This window comes from Pyrus communis, chromosome 11, assembly GCF_041283825.1.
Source record: "Pyrus communis isolate YQ-2024b chromosome 11, ASM4128382v1, whole genome shotgun sequence".
NCBI lineage: Eukaryota > Viridiplantae > Streptophyta > Magnoliopsida > Rosales > Rosaceae > Pyrus > Pyrus communis.
The window spans coordinates 21,001,624-21,018,034 of record NC_142575.1 but is presented as its reverse complement, the minus strand read 5'-3'; the positions used below and the strand labels follow the sequence as shown (position 1 = coordinate 21,018,034).

Genomic DNA, 16,411 nt, shown 5'->3' with positions numbered 1-16,411 from the left:
TTTAATAACTATCTCCCATTGCACCAGGTGGTTTTTCTTTCCTTCCTCCACCCCCTCCCAAAGAAACCCTTTCATTAGTTTTTCTAGGCGTCCAATCACCCCGCAAGGAATTTTGAACAAGGACATGTAGTAGATTAGCAAGCTTCCCAAAACAGATTGAATCAAAGTTAATCTGCCTCCTATGGATAAGAAGGCCTTCTTCCAACTTTGAAGTCTTTTCTCCATTTTTTCTACCACTGGATCCCAAAACATAAGTGCTCTTGGCCTACCCCCAAGAGGGAGACCCAAGTACTTTATTGGCCAACTACCCACCTCACAACCCCAAGAATCTGCCATCATTTTTAGTTTCTCACAATCTGAGTTTATTCCAGCCAAAGAACACTTTGCTTTGTTGATTTTCAACCTTGAAATAGTACAAAATAAATTGAGCACCTCTAATAAATTGTTCCAAACTTCCTCATCTTCCGCCAAGAAGAAAATGGTATCATCGGCAAATTGAAGGTGAGAGATCTCCACCCTTTCTTGCCCAATGCCTAAACCTTTGATCAGTTGGTTTTCTTAAGCCTTCTCCATTAATCTACTCAAGACATCCACTACTAAGGTAAAAAGAAAAGGTGACAGTGGGTCGCCTTGTCTCAAACCTCTTGAAGCATGAAATTTTCCCCAAGGCCTCCCATTGATCAAAACAGAGAAATTTGCAGAATTTAGACATCCCTGCATCCATTTCCTCCATCTATTGCCAAAGCCTTTTCTTTGTAAAACTTCGTCTAAAAATCTCCACTCGACATGATCATAAACCTTTTCAAAATCGATTTTGAACACCAATCCCTCCTCTTTCTTCTGCCTCACCTCTTCTACCACCTCATTTGCAATAAGGACAACATCCAAAATTTGTCGGCCTTTAACAAAAGCTCCTTGATGTGGAGAGATTGTGTTGCCCATAACCTCCTTTAATCTTGAAGCTAGGGTTTTCACCATAATTTTGTATAAACCAGTAACTAGGCTTATAGGCCTGTAGTCCGTCACTTTCAAAGAATCTGACTTTTTTGGAATTAGACAAATAAATGTTTCATTTGTCACCGCATTTATTATCCCGGCCTCAAAGAACTCCTCCATGACCTTCAAAATATCCACTTTCAAGACTTCCCAACAATGTTGAAACATTTGCAAGGAATAACCATCTGGTCCTGGCGATTCATCCCTTCCACAATCAAAGACTGCTCTTTGTACTTCTGATTCTTCAAAAGGCCTCTCAAGCCAAGCTGCCTCAGATTCACTTATTGAGGCCCAATTGATGCCTTCCAAGCCCCAACATACCTCTTCGTTGCTACTAAACAGGGACTTGAAGAAGTTAACGATATGTTTTTCTATCTCTTTTGCATCCTCTACCACTCCCCTGTCATCCACTTCCAACCTTTCTATATAGTTTCTCTTCCTTCTCCCACTTGCTATTCTATGGAAAAATTTCGTATTATCGTCCCCTTCTTTAGCCCATTCCACTTTACCTCTCTGTCTCCACTTCACTTCTTCCTTATAAGCTAGATCTTCCACAAGGAAAAGTAACTCTTCCTTCTTTCTTTTGGCAACAACATCTAGCCCTTCCAACCCTTCTCTCTTATCTAAATCCTCTATGCTAGCCTCAGCATCCTTAATTTGTTTCTCGACATCACCGAAACTTTCCTTACTCCATCTTTGCAACTTTCTTTTGATAGCTTTTAACTTGTACAAAAATTTATAACCCAACCCTCCACCTGCTCAGATTGCCACCATTGTTTGAAATTGTTCCTGAAATCTGGGTGCTGTAGCCACATGTTTTCGAATCTGAAAGGACTTGGCCCCCATTTCACCTTGTTAGTATCTAGTTGGATTGGACAATGATCAGAAGTGACCCTTGCCAAAGCCATTTGTCTTACCTCTGGAAAAATCGCTTCACAACCTACCGAGAACAAAAATCTGTCTAACCTCCGACACACAGGTTCTTCTCTGAAGTTTGACCAAGTAAATTAAGCATTGAGCAACTCTAGATCCTTGAGTTCTGTATCTTGGATGAAATCATTAAAATTCCTCTTGCTTGTAGTCATTCTTCCCCCATTTGATTTCTCATTTACAAATTTCACCACGTTAAAATCTCCTCCTACACACCATCTTGGTCCGCAAAGACCGTAAAGGCCAGCCATTTCTTCCCATAACTCCCTTCACTCTCTATTTTTGCAGGGACCATAAACACCAGATAACCACCAGTCCAACCCATTGAGGGCTTTAATTTTTATGGAGACAGAGAAACCTCCAACCAAAGATTCAATAACCGAGATGTGTTTGGTGTTCCAAATCTCAACTATACCCCCAGACCTTCCTTGAGCAGGGGCATAAATCCACTCTTTAAATCTGCTTCCCCAAACACTAGCCACAAGCGACCTGTCAATTGATTCTTTCTTTGTTTCTTGTAAAATAATGATATCGGGCTTTAAACGCCTGAATTGCTGTTTCAAAATCAACCTCTTCTGCCTACTTCCCAATCCTCTAACATTCCAGCTAATTATCTTCATTAAATCTGACAATGCCCCTTTGAATTTTTTTTTCTTCCTTGTTTCCACCCACAAGCTTGCTAACAATGACTTTCCCAGTATTCCTTTCATGAAATAAAGACCTTTTCAGTGGCACCAAAGAAACTTTCATATTTGACATGAATTTGGTAGTTCGGTTTTGTGCTTCACGTTTGACTGATACGCAAGCCGACCTTTTCCTCCTGCTGTACTTTAACAGTTTCTTGTTTTTTCCAGTATCCTTGTATTCAACTTGTTCCACAGTGTCTAAATCTGCTATATGATGCGACTGAGAAGGTACCTCATCCAACGTCATCCTTGTTTCCATTGTTGTATCAGTGAAGAGATTGTGAAGCACATTGTTAAAGCGATAAAAAACATCGAAGGTTTCTTTTTCGTCTTGTGAAGAATCACCAAGCTCTTCCTCTGAATCTGATGATTGTGACATGTATTCATCTTCAACAAAATCTGATAATTGAGAATAATCCAGACCAAGATCCTCTGTCAACCTCATCCTTTGTTCAGATGATTCCTCCTCAATCAACCTGCCCGATGGCTTTATTGGAACTTCATCTACATCACTCTCCTTATCTTCCATCTGTTCACAAACAGTATTTAAGAAAGTAAGATTGGGAGATTGAATTTCCTTCAGTTTAGGCCCCTCGAAAGGAGTCTGATAAGATCCGAATTGATCTGGAAGAAAAAGCTTCAGTCTTTTTCCACATTTATCAGATTCGCCAAATCTCCCAAGGAAATTCAATTTGAAAAAAATTGGGGTTTTTCTTGAAACACCACTGTGATGAGCTTCCTTAGCCAAAAGGCAGTGAGATTTGTTCACTGTTGAATACTTTGAATTGCTGCTTCCTATTGTCAACCAATTTGAGTGCTTTGATTCCACCGACAGGGATGTCTGCGTATTATCCATGATTGACAAAACTTTTCCTTCTTGTAGTTGAAATCTCACCCTATTGAAATTTAAATTAATTGGGCCTAGACATGACCCAGCAAAAAGATTTTGTGGGTCAAGACCCACCATCCTTGTAGAGTCATATAAAGAAATCTCCTTATTAATGGAAGGCCCACATGCCTCCAATACCTTTTCTTTAATCCAAAAGAGACCACTTTTGAGATTAACCTCCCTTTTTGTCCTATTAAAATAAAACCCCTTCGTTGATTTTTGTGCTCCTTTGGTGGAAATACCACCGCCACCATCTGTCCCACATACCTCCAAGCCCTTGCCTTTATCCGAATAGAAAACTTCTTTGTGACTTCCCTTCTCTTTTGATTTATTAAAATAATCCCTTGCAACTGCCTTTTCTGCTCCTTCTGTGGAATCCACGGCTTCTGTCAGTTGTTCTGCTCATTGTTGCTCACCATGCTTTCTTACAGAAAAAGTAGACGCATTAATTACAGGCTCCTCAATCCGCGTACCCTCAGTCACGTGCATGCTTTCACCTTGCTTTCTTTCAGATCCAACAGTGACAGGGCATTCAAATTCTCCAATCTGAAAGCAGACACGTGTCCCCGATATAGGGGCAGTCTGTTGTAAAGCTGCCTTCGCCGGAGGGATAATTCCGGTGATCCTCTGTAACTTCATTTCAGTCTTCAGAGAGCCATTTGGTATTTTGGTTACCCCACAATCTGCTGCCGAAAGATTAGGTCTCTTTGCTGGCGAAAGTTGACGGATTTTTACCCTGAATACTGATTCTCCATCTACCACATTTACGAAGTCTGGAATAAAGCCAGTGTTGTTGGGTTTGCTTTTTAACTTTGCTTCAAGCAAAAAACCAAAGTTAGCTGTTCTACGGTCAACTTCTACCAGACCACCGCATGCATCGCCAATCTTTTGGCAAAAGTCATTGGTCCAAAGGTGCAGCGGTAAACCTTCTAGAGCAACCCATCCACCATAACTCCCACCATTCAGACAACACCACATCTGGTAACTTATTCATGGTTAGAACTCCAAGTTGAGCAATTTTTGTTGCCTCCTCGTCGTTCTGACAAACAAACAAGGCCTTGTTGCATTGGAAAGGTGAAAGCTAAATTTTCTTTCCCAGCAGATTTTGAAGTGAGGCCTCCACATCACTCCAAGGCTGATGCACCACAAGTCTCTCATATTCCAGTTTTTCTTGATCCATATTTCCTCTCTGACGTTTTGATGGGGTGCCTCATTTGTCAACGTCTTGCCTCCAAGAACTGCATCTCTATACGAAACCTGAGGGCCAAACCTCGAGTGGCTGCTCAAAGGCTCAATTCGTCCCTCTTCACATTCCTCTGAGAAGCCCCGACTCTCTTTCCCCCTCGGAGGATTTCAGACAGTAGGTCCTCCAAACTTCTCCAGCCGAAAAAGTTACTTCCTTTAGGGACAAAGATATTCCTGACAAAACCATCCTTTTTTGTTTTGGACAGAACAAGGAAATCCCTGTTTTTGTTGTGGAATCTTTCAATCCAAAACTGATAATTATGACCTCTATATTTTCTGAAGAAATTCTGACCGCTTGTAACTACCGCCTCCTTTAACTGATTAATGAGCCAAGCAGCGCAACCTAAATCGAAAGATATCTGGTACCCTCTGTATCTAGTTCTCTCTGTTAAAAGAATCCTTTCATCAAAAAACTTATCTTCAACCTCTAAGATGAAAACCTTTTGCTCAACTTTGTAATCCCTGGATAAATGTCGATAGGTCATCTTTGAACACATTATACACCCATTGTTAATCGTCCCTTCTTTGATAATGGACTGTGGATAATCAAGTTCAAGTTTGGTATCACCACCACCACCAACTTTCAAGCTCATTTTTAACCTCCTAGAAAGTGGCAGTGACAGTGACAGTGGTAGTCAAAGCCTGCTTGGCAAAGAGAAGTACGAATAAGCCTTCTACACAGCGGCGTACTTGCTCCACCAAAACCACTCGAAGACCCACACTTCCGACCTCCTCCCTGTTGCTGACTTTTCGACAATTTCAGACGATGTTCTCAAGATCCTCAGCCGTGTTTGCCTTCCAGAACTTGAAAAAGGCAGCTGCCAATACAACCAGAAGGCGGTGGAGAATTCTCACTCGTTCCACTAGCGGATTTATGATATTTTTGAGCACTGCTTCAATCGCTTAAACGATGATGATCACAACATGATGAAGTACAAGAACCACTTTCAATTTGGGTAACCAATGCTGCCGATTATTTCCCTTCCATGCGGCTGATGGAGGAGATTGTGGACCCCTTAAAATGTGTTCATAGAACTGACATTGATGCAGATTGCATTATCTCATTTGAGCGAGAGCCCTGCTCCAGCTTGCCTCAGAAGTGTTCTAAGGGGCCTCAGGCGGCAGCTCCAACTCCAAGATGATATCCGCCCGTGCCCTACTTCCTTATGAGATCATGCACTATGTGAGAGATTACAACATGCGTGAAGTGGCTGAGCTTCAGTGGAAGGCAATGGTTGAGCAATATTGACTGACCAAGCCAAGGATGTGGCTCTGGCTTTGCGAGTGTTGGTATCCTAACTGAATGAGGAGCCCTGGAAAGTGAAGGCCTTCACTTTCAGTTGATGCCCTCAAATATTTACCATACAAGAACACGATCTTAGATGAGGCTTTGAGGATTAGATGGGAGAGTGATTAAAAGGCAATCAAGAGCAGGTTTAAGGAGAAAGGGTATGGGGATGTGGTGCCACAGTTGGTGTTTTCAAACCGGTTCCATAGTTGATGCTGGTGATTTCTACACAAATAGGTTGACCATTTTGAGTGGCTTCAATGGTGCTCTGATCAAGTCCATAGTTGGCGCTGAACATGTCCTCGAAGCAGCCATCTCTGCCAAAAAGTATAAAGATCTTCTTGTTGACTCATGAATTTTATGATTTGCTTAGGAACTTTGATTAGTTTCTGATGATGGATTGTTGGAATAAATACCTTTACTGGAGACTTGGTGAAATCCAATTTACTGATGGTTATATCCTTCCATTTCAACTCGCTGCTGGGAAGCTGAATTATGTTCTCTAACTGCTGGCGGGCAGACAATATATCACAGCTTCTCTCTGATAAAAGACATTGTCAAGCAAAAGTTAACGATCAATAGGCTCCGATGGATGGATTTACACTCGAAATGAAACTGATATTGATGGAAAGCCTCTTCTCCTGGTGGTCTATGTTTTGTTTTCCAGCAAGCGGGACATTCTCTTAGAAAAGATTGTTTAAGTTTGATCCTGTGAATCGCAGATTGCCGACAAAGCTGGCAGATGGTTAATTTGATGGAAAATGGTGATTTACAACAGCAAAACAAAAATTTGTTAAAATGAACTTGTTATTTTGAAATGTACTGAAAGAGAAGAATGAGGATGATTATTCGTAAGGGAAATAACATATTTGAGTAATGCAAAATCAACCCTATACCATAGGAAGCCACTATGGAGGCTTAAATTAACACTTCAAATAACTGATTAAACAAAACACAACAAATTCAGAGGCTCTGTGGCCTTCTTTGAAGCAAACAAATTTTCATCCTAAAAGTAAATGAAAAACTGCAACGGGCCTCCTAGAAAAATCCGTTGAATTCTTTTTTGTAATTCAGGAGAACAAAATGTACAAGTTTGGGCTTATGATTCTCACCTTTTGCACAACGAATACATCACTCCCAATCAACTGCCCTGACATCCATTTGTGCCAATTCTGATCTTGCTATGACTCGGGGCTACTGACTTGTTATTGGAAAAAGTTCTAGGGTTAGTCTAAGTTAAATCCCAAACCCTAGTCGGCAGGCGTAGGTGTATGTATGGTGCATTGCAGTCTAACAACTAAGTATGGCTGTCATGGTTGTGTATGGCTGTCATAGTTGTCATTCTCACTAATTCAAGGGATTTTCTACCTTGCTTTAGTTGTTAGCAGATTGCCCTTACCTTTAGTTGTTGGTAAAGCATAAATCAAGGAAGTGTTGTCCCTTGATTTCTGCTTCTGTTTTCTCCTTTTCTTCCGCTCATATATATGAGCTTTCATTGTATCTTGTTTAATGTAATGAAATATAGACATTCAAACTTCAATATGGTATCAGAGCAGTGATCTCCATCGATCTGCTTCTGAGTATCGTCTTCCTGTTTCTCCTTCTTCTCCATCATGGCTGAAGGGAGCTCCGTGCAAGGCGAAGAAGTAAACTCGCATGTTGCGTCTTCTTCATCCCATCTAGACATTGATATTAATCCAAATCAACGTCTCAGTTCGGTCCTACTAAATGAGTTCAACTATCTCCCGTGGGAGAGGGCTGTCACACTTGCGTTAGGAGGACGATCGAAGCTTGGTTATGTTAATGGCGCGATTCCAGCGCCTAATGTGTCCTCATCAGGTTACAATGATTGGCTGTGCAAGGACCAACTGGTCATGTCATGGCTGCTCAATTCTATGGATCGAAAAATTGTAGAAATCTTCAGCTATGCAGAATCTTCGTACGTTCTCTGGAAAAACCTCAAAGAGATGTATGGGAATCAGAACAACGCAGCTCGAGTGTTCCAACTAAAGAAGGATATTGCTAGTTTACAACAAGAAGGGAACTCATTTGTGCATCATCTTGGCAAGTTGACCACCATGTGGAACGAGTTGAATGTTTATCGGCCACACACCATTGATGCTATCGTGTTGATCAAGAGAGCTGAGGAAGATAAAATCTTTCAGCTTCTAGCAAGTTTGAGCTCTGAATACGAAGATCTCAGGAGTCATGTTCTCATGAATCCTGAACTTCCCTCCTTCTCAAGTGTGTGTGCAACTATTCAAAGGGAAGAAACTCACAGAAAAATCATGACTGTGGAATTAAAGTCAAATATACCAGAATCTAGGGTATATTTCTCAAACCACAGGGCTAGTGAAGAGAGAAGATATAAAGGAAAGAAACCCACTGTGAAGAGTAGCTATTGTGATACTGGTGGACATACACGAGACCATTGCTGGATCCTCCATCCTGAACTAAGGTCCAAGCACTCGAGAGATAGCAACAAGAACTTCACTAGAGGAGCACACAACCCATCATCCAAGGCAAACAATACCATGACTTCTCATTCCGAGGAAGCACAGATGTTCACATCTAATCCGGCCATGCTGATAAATGAATTTGCTGTCTTTCTTCACAAGAAACAAGGTGGTGGGGAGAATGAAGGATCAACCAGTCAGGTTGACAACAAACCAGCTGCTCTACTTGGACAGCTTGCTGGTTTTTTGGCTGGGAAAGAAGGCATGACACAACAAGATATTCCAGGTATCTTGCGATCCTTCTTAACTGCTCTTAAAATAGGTAATATACATGATTATTGGATTATAAATTCAGGAGCCACTGATCATATGACCAACAAGTCCACAAATTTGTATGATTTTAAAAAACTTTCATGTCCATCCCAAGTGTCAGTTGCTAATGGCAAGGGTGCCATGGTTGTAGGGAAAGGAAAAATACATTTGATCTCTAGTAATGTCGAGTCAGAGGCCCTCTATGTCCCTTCATTCCCTTTTCAGCTTTTATCTGTTGGAAAAATCACAAACTCACTAAATTGTACTGCCATCTTTTCTCCCAAAATTGTGATTTTTCAGGACATCACCACCAAGAAGACAATTGGTGAAGGTTTTTTTCTAAACGGCCTTTACTACCTTTCCAAGCATGTTCAAACTCCCAAGGCTTTTCAAGTCACCTCAAGCCTGATTCAAGAACAACAACTTTGGCATCGACGCCTTGCACATCCTTCTGATAAAGCCTTATCCTTTTTGTTTCCAAACCTATGCAAGGTTACAAGTTCTTGTGATGTGTGTCATTTTTCTAAATTCACTAGGTTACCTTTCACATCCTCCCTATCTAGGGCTAGTAATCCTTTTGAAATCGTGCATTCCGATGTTTGGGGACCAGTTTTAGAGTCATTTGATGGATACAAATACTTTGTAACCTTCGTGGATGATTTCACAAGGATAACTTGGTTATATCTTTTGAAATTTAAAAGTGAAGTGCTGGAAGTTTTTCAAGATTTTCATAGACTTGTAAACACTCAATTTGATTCAAATATCCATGTCTTACAATCAGATAATGGCTCCGAATATATGTCCCATAATATGTCTCATTATCTAAGCACACATGGCATATTACATCAAACCAGTTGTGTTGGAACGCCCCAACAAAATGGGGTAGCAGAAAGGAAGAATAGAGACCTGCTTGAAAAAACTAGGGCACTGATGTTTCACTCGAACATGCCGAAAAATTTTTGGTCTCAAGGTGTCCTTACTGCTGCATATCTTATCAATAGATTGCCCAGTAAGGTCTTGAATTTTAAATCACCTTATGAGATTCTGAAAGGTAGACAGATAGATTTGTCACACTTACGGGTATTCGGATGTACATGCTTTGTTCACATTCAAGCACAGAAACGTGACAAGCTAGAACCACGGGCTGCAAAATGTGTTTTCTTAGGCTACTCTTATACTCAAAAGGGTTACAAATGTTACAATCTCACAACTAGGAAGATGGTTGTCTCAAGAGATGTAAGATTTGAGGAACCATTGCCTTACTTCACTCAATCTCTGGACTACTCTCAAGAGGGGGAGAAAATGCTTGACTTGTTTCCAATGCCATATCCATGTGAAGAAGATGCAACAGATGGCTTAAGGGACCAAACACTGGATGAGGTCCATTCTCAGCCAGTGGCCCCTGATGAACTTATCTCATCTGAACCCTCAAGAAGTCCTCCCAACCAAGAGACTGCTCAACTACCAGTGGCTCAACCTTCCACAGTTCGTCGAAATCCTTCCCGTGAGAGGAGACTCCCACCCAAGTTAAATGATTATGTAACTTATAATGTCAGGCACCCCTTGACTTCTGTTATTAATTACAGCAAAGTGTCACCTTCATTTGCTGCTTTCCTTAATACAGTTACCAAGACCTATGAACCTCAAAGCTTTCAAGAAGCTAGATTACATAGCGAATGGAGGGCTGCTATGGCAGAAGAGCTTCAAGCTCTTCACGAGAACAACACCTGGACCATCATGAAGCTTCCTAAGGGAAAGAAGGCTGTAGGAAGTCGTTGGGTGTACAAGATCAAGTTCCATTCAGATGGCACGATTGAAAGACACAAGGCTCGATTGGTTGCTCGTGGATTTACTCAGACTTATGGAGTGGATTACAAAGAGACCTTTGCACCTGTGGCAAAGATGAATATAGTGAGGGTGCTGTTATCTGTTGCCATTAACAATGCATGGCCTCTCTTCCAAATGGACGTTAAAAATGCTTTTTTACATGGGGAACTAGAAGAAGAAGTTTTCATGAAAATCCCTTCGGGTCATCCTCAATCAAACAATCCAGACTTGGTGTGCAGACTTCATAAATCCATTTATGGACTCAAGCAAAGTTCCCGAGCATGGTATGCCAAGCTCAGTCACGTCCTAGAGGGAGTTGGTTTCTCTCGGAGCAATGCAGATTCCTCTCTATTTGTGCGATCGGGCACATCTGGTAAACTTGTTGTGCTTATTTATGTCGATGACCTAATTGTTACAGGTGATAATGTTTCTGAGATTAGTGCTCTTAAGCAATATCTCAGTCACGAATTTGCTATCAAAGATCTTAGAACTCTTAAGTATTTCTTAGGCATCGAGGTGGCATATTCCCACAAGGGCTGTTTTCTAAATCAGCGCAAGTACATCATTGATCTTCTTCATGAGGCAAACATGACAGATTGTAAACCTACTCGGACACCCTTGAATAGCAACTTGGCAGTTTCATGGTGATCTCATTCCTAATATAGAGTATTATCAGCGACTGGTTGGCAAGCTCATTTACCTAACTATCACTCGTCTTGATATAGCATATGCTGTGAGCCTTGTTAGTCAGTTCATGCATGCTCCAAACACAGATCACATGAAGATCGTTCACCGTGTGCTTCGCTATCTAAAGGGTTCTATTGGTAAAGGGATCCTTATGCGCAATAATGGTCATACTCAGATCTCAGGATATACAGATGCAGATTGGGCAGGGAACTCTCTCGATCGCAAGTCTATCACTGGTTTTTGCACATTCGTAGGGGGTAACCTTGTCACCTGGAAGAGCAAAAAACAAAGTGTGGTTGCACGCTCAAGTGCAGAAGCGGAATATCGTGCTATGGCATCAACGGCACGTGAACTTACTTGGCTCAAAACTCTCCTCTTGGACCTAGGGTTTCCTCATCCGCAACCTATGTCTCTTCATTGTGACAATCAAGCAGCAATGCACATCGCATCAAATCCTGTCTTCCATGAGCGAACTAAACACATTGAAGTTGACTGTCACTATGTTCGGAATCAAGTGCAGTACAAGGTAATTGCTACACACTTCGTTCGCAGTCATGATCAGCTTGCAAATATCTTCACCAAAGGATTGTCATTTACCACTTTTCATCACCTCCTATCCAAGCTCGGATCAATTGATCCCTTTGATCCAGCTTGAGGGGGAGTATTGGAAGAAGTTCTAGGGTTAGTCTAAGTTAAATCCCAAACCCTAGTCAGCAGGCATAGGTGTATGTATGGTGCATTGCAGTCTAACAACTAAGTATGGCTGTCATGGTTGTGTATGGCTGTCATAGTTGTCATTCTCACTAATTCAAGGGATTTTCTACCTTGCTTTAGTTGTTAGCAGATTGCCCTTACCTTTAGTTGTTGGTAAAGCATAAATCAAGGAAGTGTTGTCCCTTGATTTCTGCTTCTGTTTTCTCCTTTTCTTCCGCTCATATATATGAGCCTTCATTGTATCTTGTTTAATGTAATGAAATATAGACATTCAAACTTCAATACTTGTTGATGACTCGTACATCTGCTTACTTATTATCCTCGAGTTACTGCTGCTGAAGCTACTGCATTTTTGCTGCAAGTTATTATTTTCCCTCATGTGATGGCTTAGGACATGACAAAATATAAATTTATACGAGTTTATAGTTATATGACATCCAATATCTACTGACACCATAAGCATGTCTAACCAAGGCCATGGGAAATGCATGAATTTTCCATAATTGTTTTTTTTCTTTTGGAACAAAATGAAGTTTTACTCAATCAACTCCCCTGACCTACAAATCCCAGTCACAAAAAATTACATTCATACAATAAAACAAAATAAATTGCCTGGAAATTAGGTATCATTACTCTCAGAACTTGCTGGCTAGATTTCTATACATGAGTTTATCTCAATTATAAGCTAATAAATTTTTTTACCTTGACCAGTAATTTGTTTATTTAATTTTAATTCTTAGCCAGGGATATACTGAAGAAATATTTTAATTCAATATGATTTCAAATTTCCCATCTAAAATCAAATGAAATTAAGCTTTGGTAATTTAAAAGCACTAAATTACTTGATAATTAACCAAAGCAACCCAAATAAATCTACAATCGAAAGAGTAAGACACCAAGACAAATTTAAAAACTCAAACCAATTCAAACTCATTTATTTGCCTCCACTTCCTTAGCAAACGGAGATGGAGTAATGGAGCACCAAACGACAACAATGGAGCTGAATTTAATGAAACAATAGATTGGGTTTTACCTTTAGTAGCACACTTATGGTGCACAAGATACTGATGAAGCCCCAAAGAACTGGAAGATATTTAACACACTTATGGTGCACACGATACTGATATTGCTTTAATATTTTCTCATGAACCAAGTGGTAACCTTCTAGCTATACCCTGCAAAACATATCTACGGATCAGAATGTATAGCTTCATATGCATATACATACATACATGCATGCATATGTGTGTGTGTGTGTGTGCTTATGTGTATTGGCAGGCTCTCGTACAGACTCCAGATTGTTCATACTCAAAATGTAAAGTTATTAGGAAATGTGTCAGATAAGATATGTATGAATCAGAAAAAGAAAGTAATATATAGTTTTCCAAGGAAGGTTTATTAAATATCACTAATCCTCTTCGTTTTCTTTTTAATATTTTGCCGAACTAATTGTCCATTTGTCACTAGTTTATTATGAAATTTTAACTCTTCATTCGTAAGTTCGCTTCAGAAACAGAGATAATTTACACATTGAACAAGTGAAACGTGATGCATGGATTTGAGTTAGAAAAAAAAAAAAAAAAAAAAAAAAAAACTACAAAACACAATAAACAATAGGACGTCTAACAAAATGAATCTGAGATTTTAAGTACAAACTTGCCTCATGATCTTCACAAATGCTTGTAAACTTTGTGTAAGCACTGAAGCTACAATCAGCTTGTGGAATATCCTTAATGAGAATCAATGCTGAAGCTAGGGCACAACATCAAATTCACAGTTTGTAAGGCTTCTAGTGTGACGAAAACATCCAATTCTTTTTCTGATGCAAGCAATGTTGGGGGAAGGAGGGAATTCGATCACAAGACCTCGGGTGCAGGGCTCAACACTTGAAACCACTTGAGCTACAAGCCCCTTGCAACATCCAATTCTTTTTAAAAACAACATTGAGGATCATTATCATGTTCCATTAAGTCCCTCGGTCAACATTCTATTTGTCTCTGGATAAAGCTGGCAACCCATCTTCTCCATGATTTTTAGCAGCTCTGATCCTCTATTTAAATGGCCCCTCTTAACCAAACCATCAAGGAGAAGTTTCCAAGCAACTTCATCATAGTTATACCCACAGCGAAGCATACTACAAAAAACTGCCTTAGCCTTCTCGTCGTCCTCTTCATGAAAAAGTCCACATACAAGCAACTTGCATGACTCCAATGCTGGTAAATAACCATGCTCAATCATAGTTTGCACTAGCATTGCTGCCTCTCCGTATACTTGCATCTCACAGCAACAATTAACAAGAGAAATATAAATACCTTCGTTAGAAGAAATACCCATATCTCTCAAGTTTCTCTCTTTGCAAAGTCTTATTATAAGCTTGCCATAAGTGTTCATATTGGGAGCACAACCATGTCCAACCATCTTCTCAAACAGCTCCAAAGCAATTCCAAAATCCTTGGTCTTCCATATATCAGTAATATTGCCAGAGACATTTAACATGATATCGAGACCCACTGCTTTACTGTTTGTCATGACCAACTTTTCATTTGAGAGATGTTTGTTTAGAAAGGAATAGGTACGATGACAAGGCTCACAACCAGAACCAAACATGCGCTTAAGAACATCAAAAGCACAATCAATTAATCCCATACGGACATATGCATCAATTAAAAATGTGTAAGTCAATGAATCTGCAGAAATTCCTTCTACATTCATCTTAATCATCACCTTCTCCGCTTCCTTTATATTCCCAAGCGCGCAATATGCCTCAATAAATGTGTTGTAAGTAATTACAGTAGGTTGGTTACCGACAGAAACCATTTTATTGAGAAGCTCATGAGCACGATCAAATTCACCTTCTTTCAGAACACGATTAATTAAAATATTGTAATGAGGGACTGTAGGCTTCACACCTATACTTAACATTTTTTCCATGACTGAGGATGCTTCCATCATTTTTCTCTCTTTGAATAGCCCATGTATCAAGGCATTGATGGCATATGAGTTTGGCAAACAATCCTCAGTGAGCATTTGATAAAATAAAGAAAGGATGGCATTGATTTTCCAAATCTTGCAGTAACCATCAATTAAAGCAGTAAACATCTCTGTACTTGACTTGATGCCATTCTTCTTGAGAGTATCAAACATGGTTTGAGCTTCCGGTAATCTGTTCCACTTACAGAGACTGTCGATGAAAGCACAGTAAGTAATCTGGTCAGGAGCCAAACCACTATGAGTCATCAAATTAAGCAACCTACAAGCACTATCGAAATGATCTGCTTTACACTGTCCATGGATTAACGAGTTATATGTTACCAAGTTTGGTGAGAGCTTCAGTTCAAGCATTTTATTAACCAGTGCCATTGCCTGGTGCACATTATTCCTTTTACACAGCCCGTCAATCAATGCACTAAGTGTGTAAACATCTGGACAACAAGCATTTGATTCCATCAAAGCCAAAATTTCACGTGCAGCCTCAACTGCTCCATCCTCGCGATACCCATTAATTAATGCATTGTATGTGGCGACATTAAGACCCAATCCTTTCTCCAGCATCCGGTTTAGCACCTTTCTGGCATAATTAAGCTTATTTTGGTGAAAGGATTCGTTTAACAGAGAGAACTAGATACAGAGGGTACCAGATTTCTTTCGATTTGGGTTGCGCTGCTTGGCTCATTGATCAGTTAAAGGAGGCGGTAGTTACAAGTGGTCAGAATTTCTTCAGAAAATATAGAGGTCATAATTATCAGTTTTGGGTTGAAAGATTCCACAACAAAAACGGGGATTTCCTTGTTCTGTCCAAAACAGAAAAGGATGGTTTTGTCAGGAATATCTTTGTCCCTAAAGGAAGTAACTTTTTCGGCTGGAGAAGTTTGGAGGACCTACTGTCTGAAATCCTCCGAGGGGGAAAGAGAGCGGGGGCTTCTCAGAGGGATGTGAAGAGGGATGGAATTGAGCCTTTGAGCAGCCACTCGGGGTTTGGCCCTCAGGTTTCGTATAGAGACGCAGTTCTTGGAGGCAAGACGTTGACAAATGAGGCACCCCTTCGAAACGTTAGAGAGGAAATATGGATCAAGAAAAACTGGAATATGAGAGATATTACCACGGAATCCTATAGTTGGGGGGGTGTAATCGTTTGTGAGAGACTTGTGGTGCATCAGCCTTGGAGAGATGTGGAGGCCTCACGTCGAAATCTGCTGGGAAAGAAAATTTGGCTTTCACCTTTCCAATGCAACAAGGCCTTGTTTGTTTGTCAGAACGAAGAGGAAGCAACAAAAATTGCTCAACTCGGAGTTCTAGCCATGAATAAGTTACCAGATGTGGTGTTGTCTGGCTGGTGGGACAGTATCAAATCAAACCACAGAAAGGTGGTTAGTTATGGTGG

The 16,411-nt window shown here is 40.4% G+C and overlaps 1 protein-coding gene and 1 pseudogene across 1 annotated transcript; both read right to left on the bottom strand.

Annotated features, from left to right (window-relative positions):
• Nucleotides 1–2,477: 2,477 nt before the first annotated feature.
• On the bottom strand, nucleotides 2,478–5,231 carry LOC148693075 (uncharacterized; annotated as a pseudogene).
• An 8,755-nt stretch (nucleotides 5,232–13,986) lies between these two features.
• Nucleotides 13,987–16,184, bottom strand: LOC137742958 (uncharacterized). Its single transcript, XM_088680300.1, has 2 exons — nucleotides 16,110–16,184; nucleotides 13,987–15,648 (listed from the first exon to the last, which is right to left on the bottom strand). The coding sequence occupies exons 1-2, from the start codon at nucleotides 16,182–16,184 to the stop codon at nucleotides 13,987–13,989; spliced, it is 1,737 nt and encodes a 578-aa protein (XP_088536426.1).
• Between the last annotated feature and the right edge of the window lie 227 nt (nucleotides 16,185–16,411).

What these genes read in the sequence shown, in the direction of transcription:
- LOC137742958 (XM_088680300.1), bottom strand. Translation starts at nt 16,184, where the DNA reads ATGCACCACAAGTCTCTCACAAACGATTACACCCCCCCAACTATAGGA. An exon ending in GTAATATCTCTCATATTCCA is followed by an intron (nt 15,649 to 16,109) that starts GTTTTTCTTGAT and finishes CTCTGTATCTAG; the next exon opens with TTCTCTCTGTTAAACGAATC.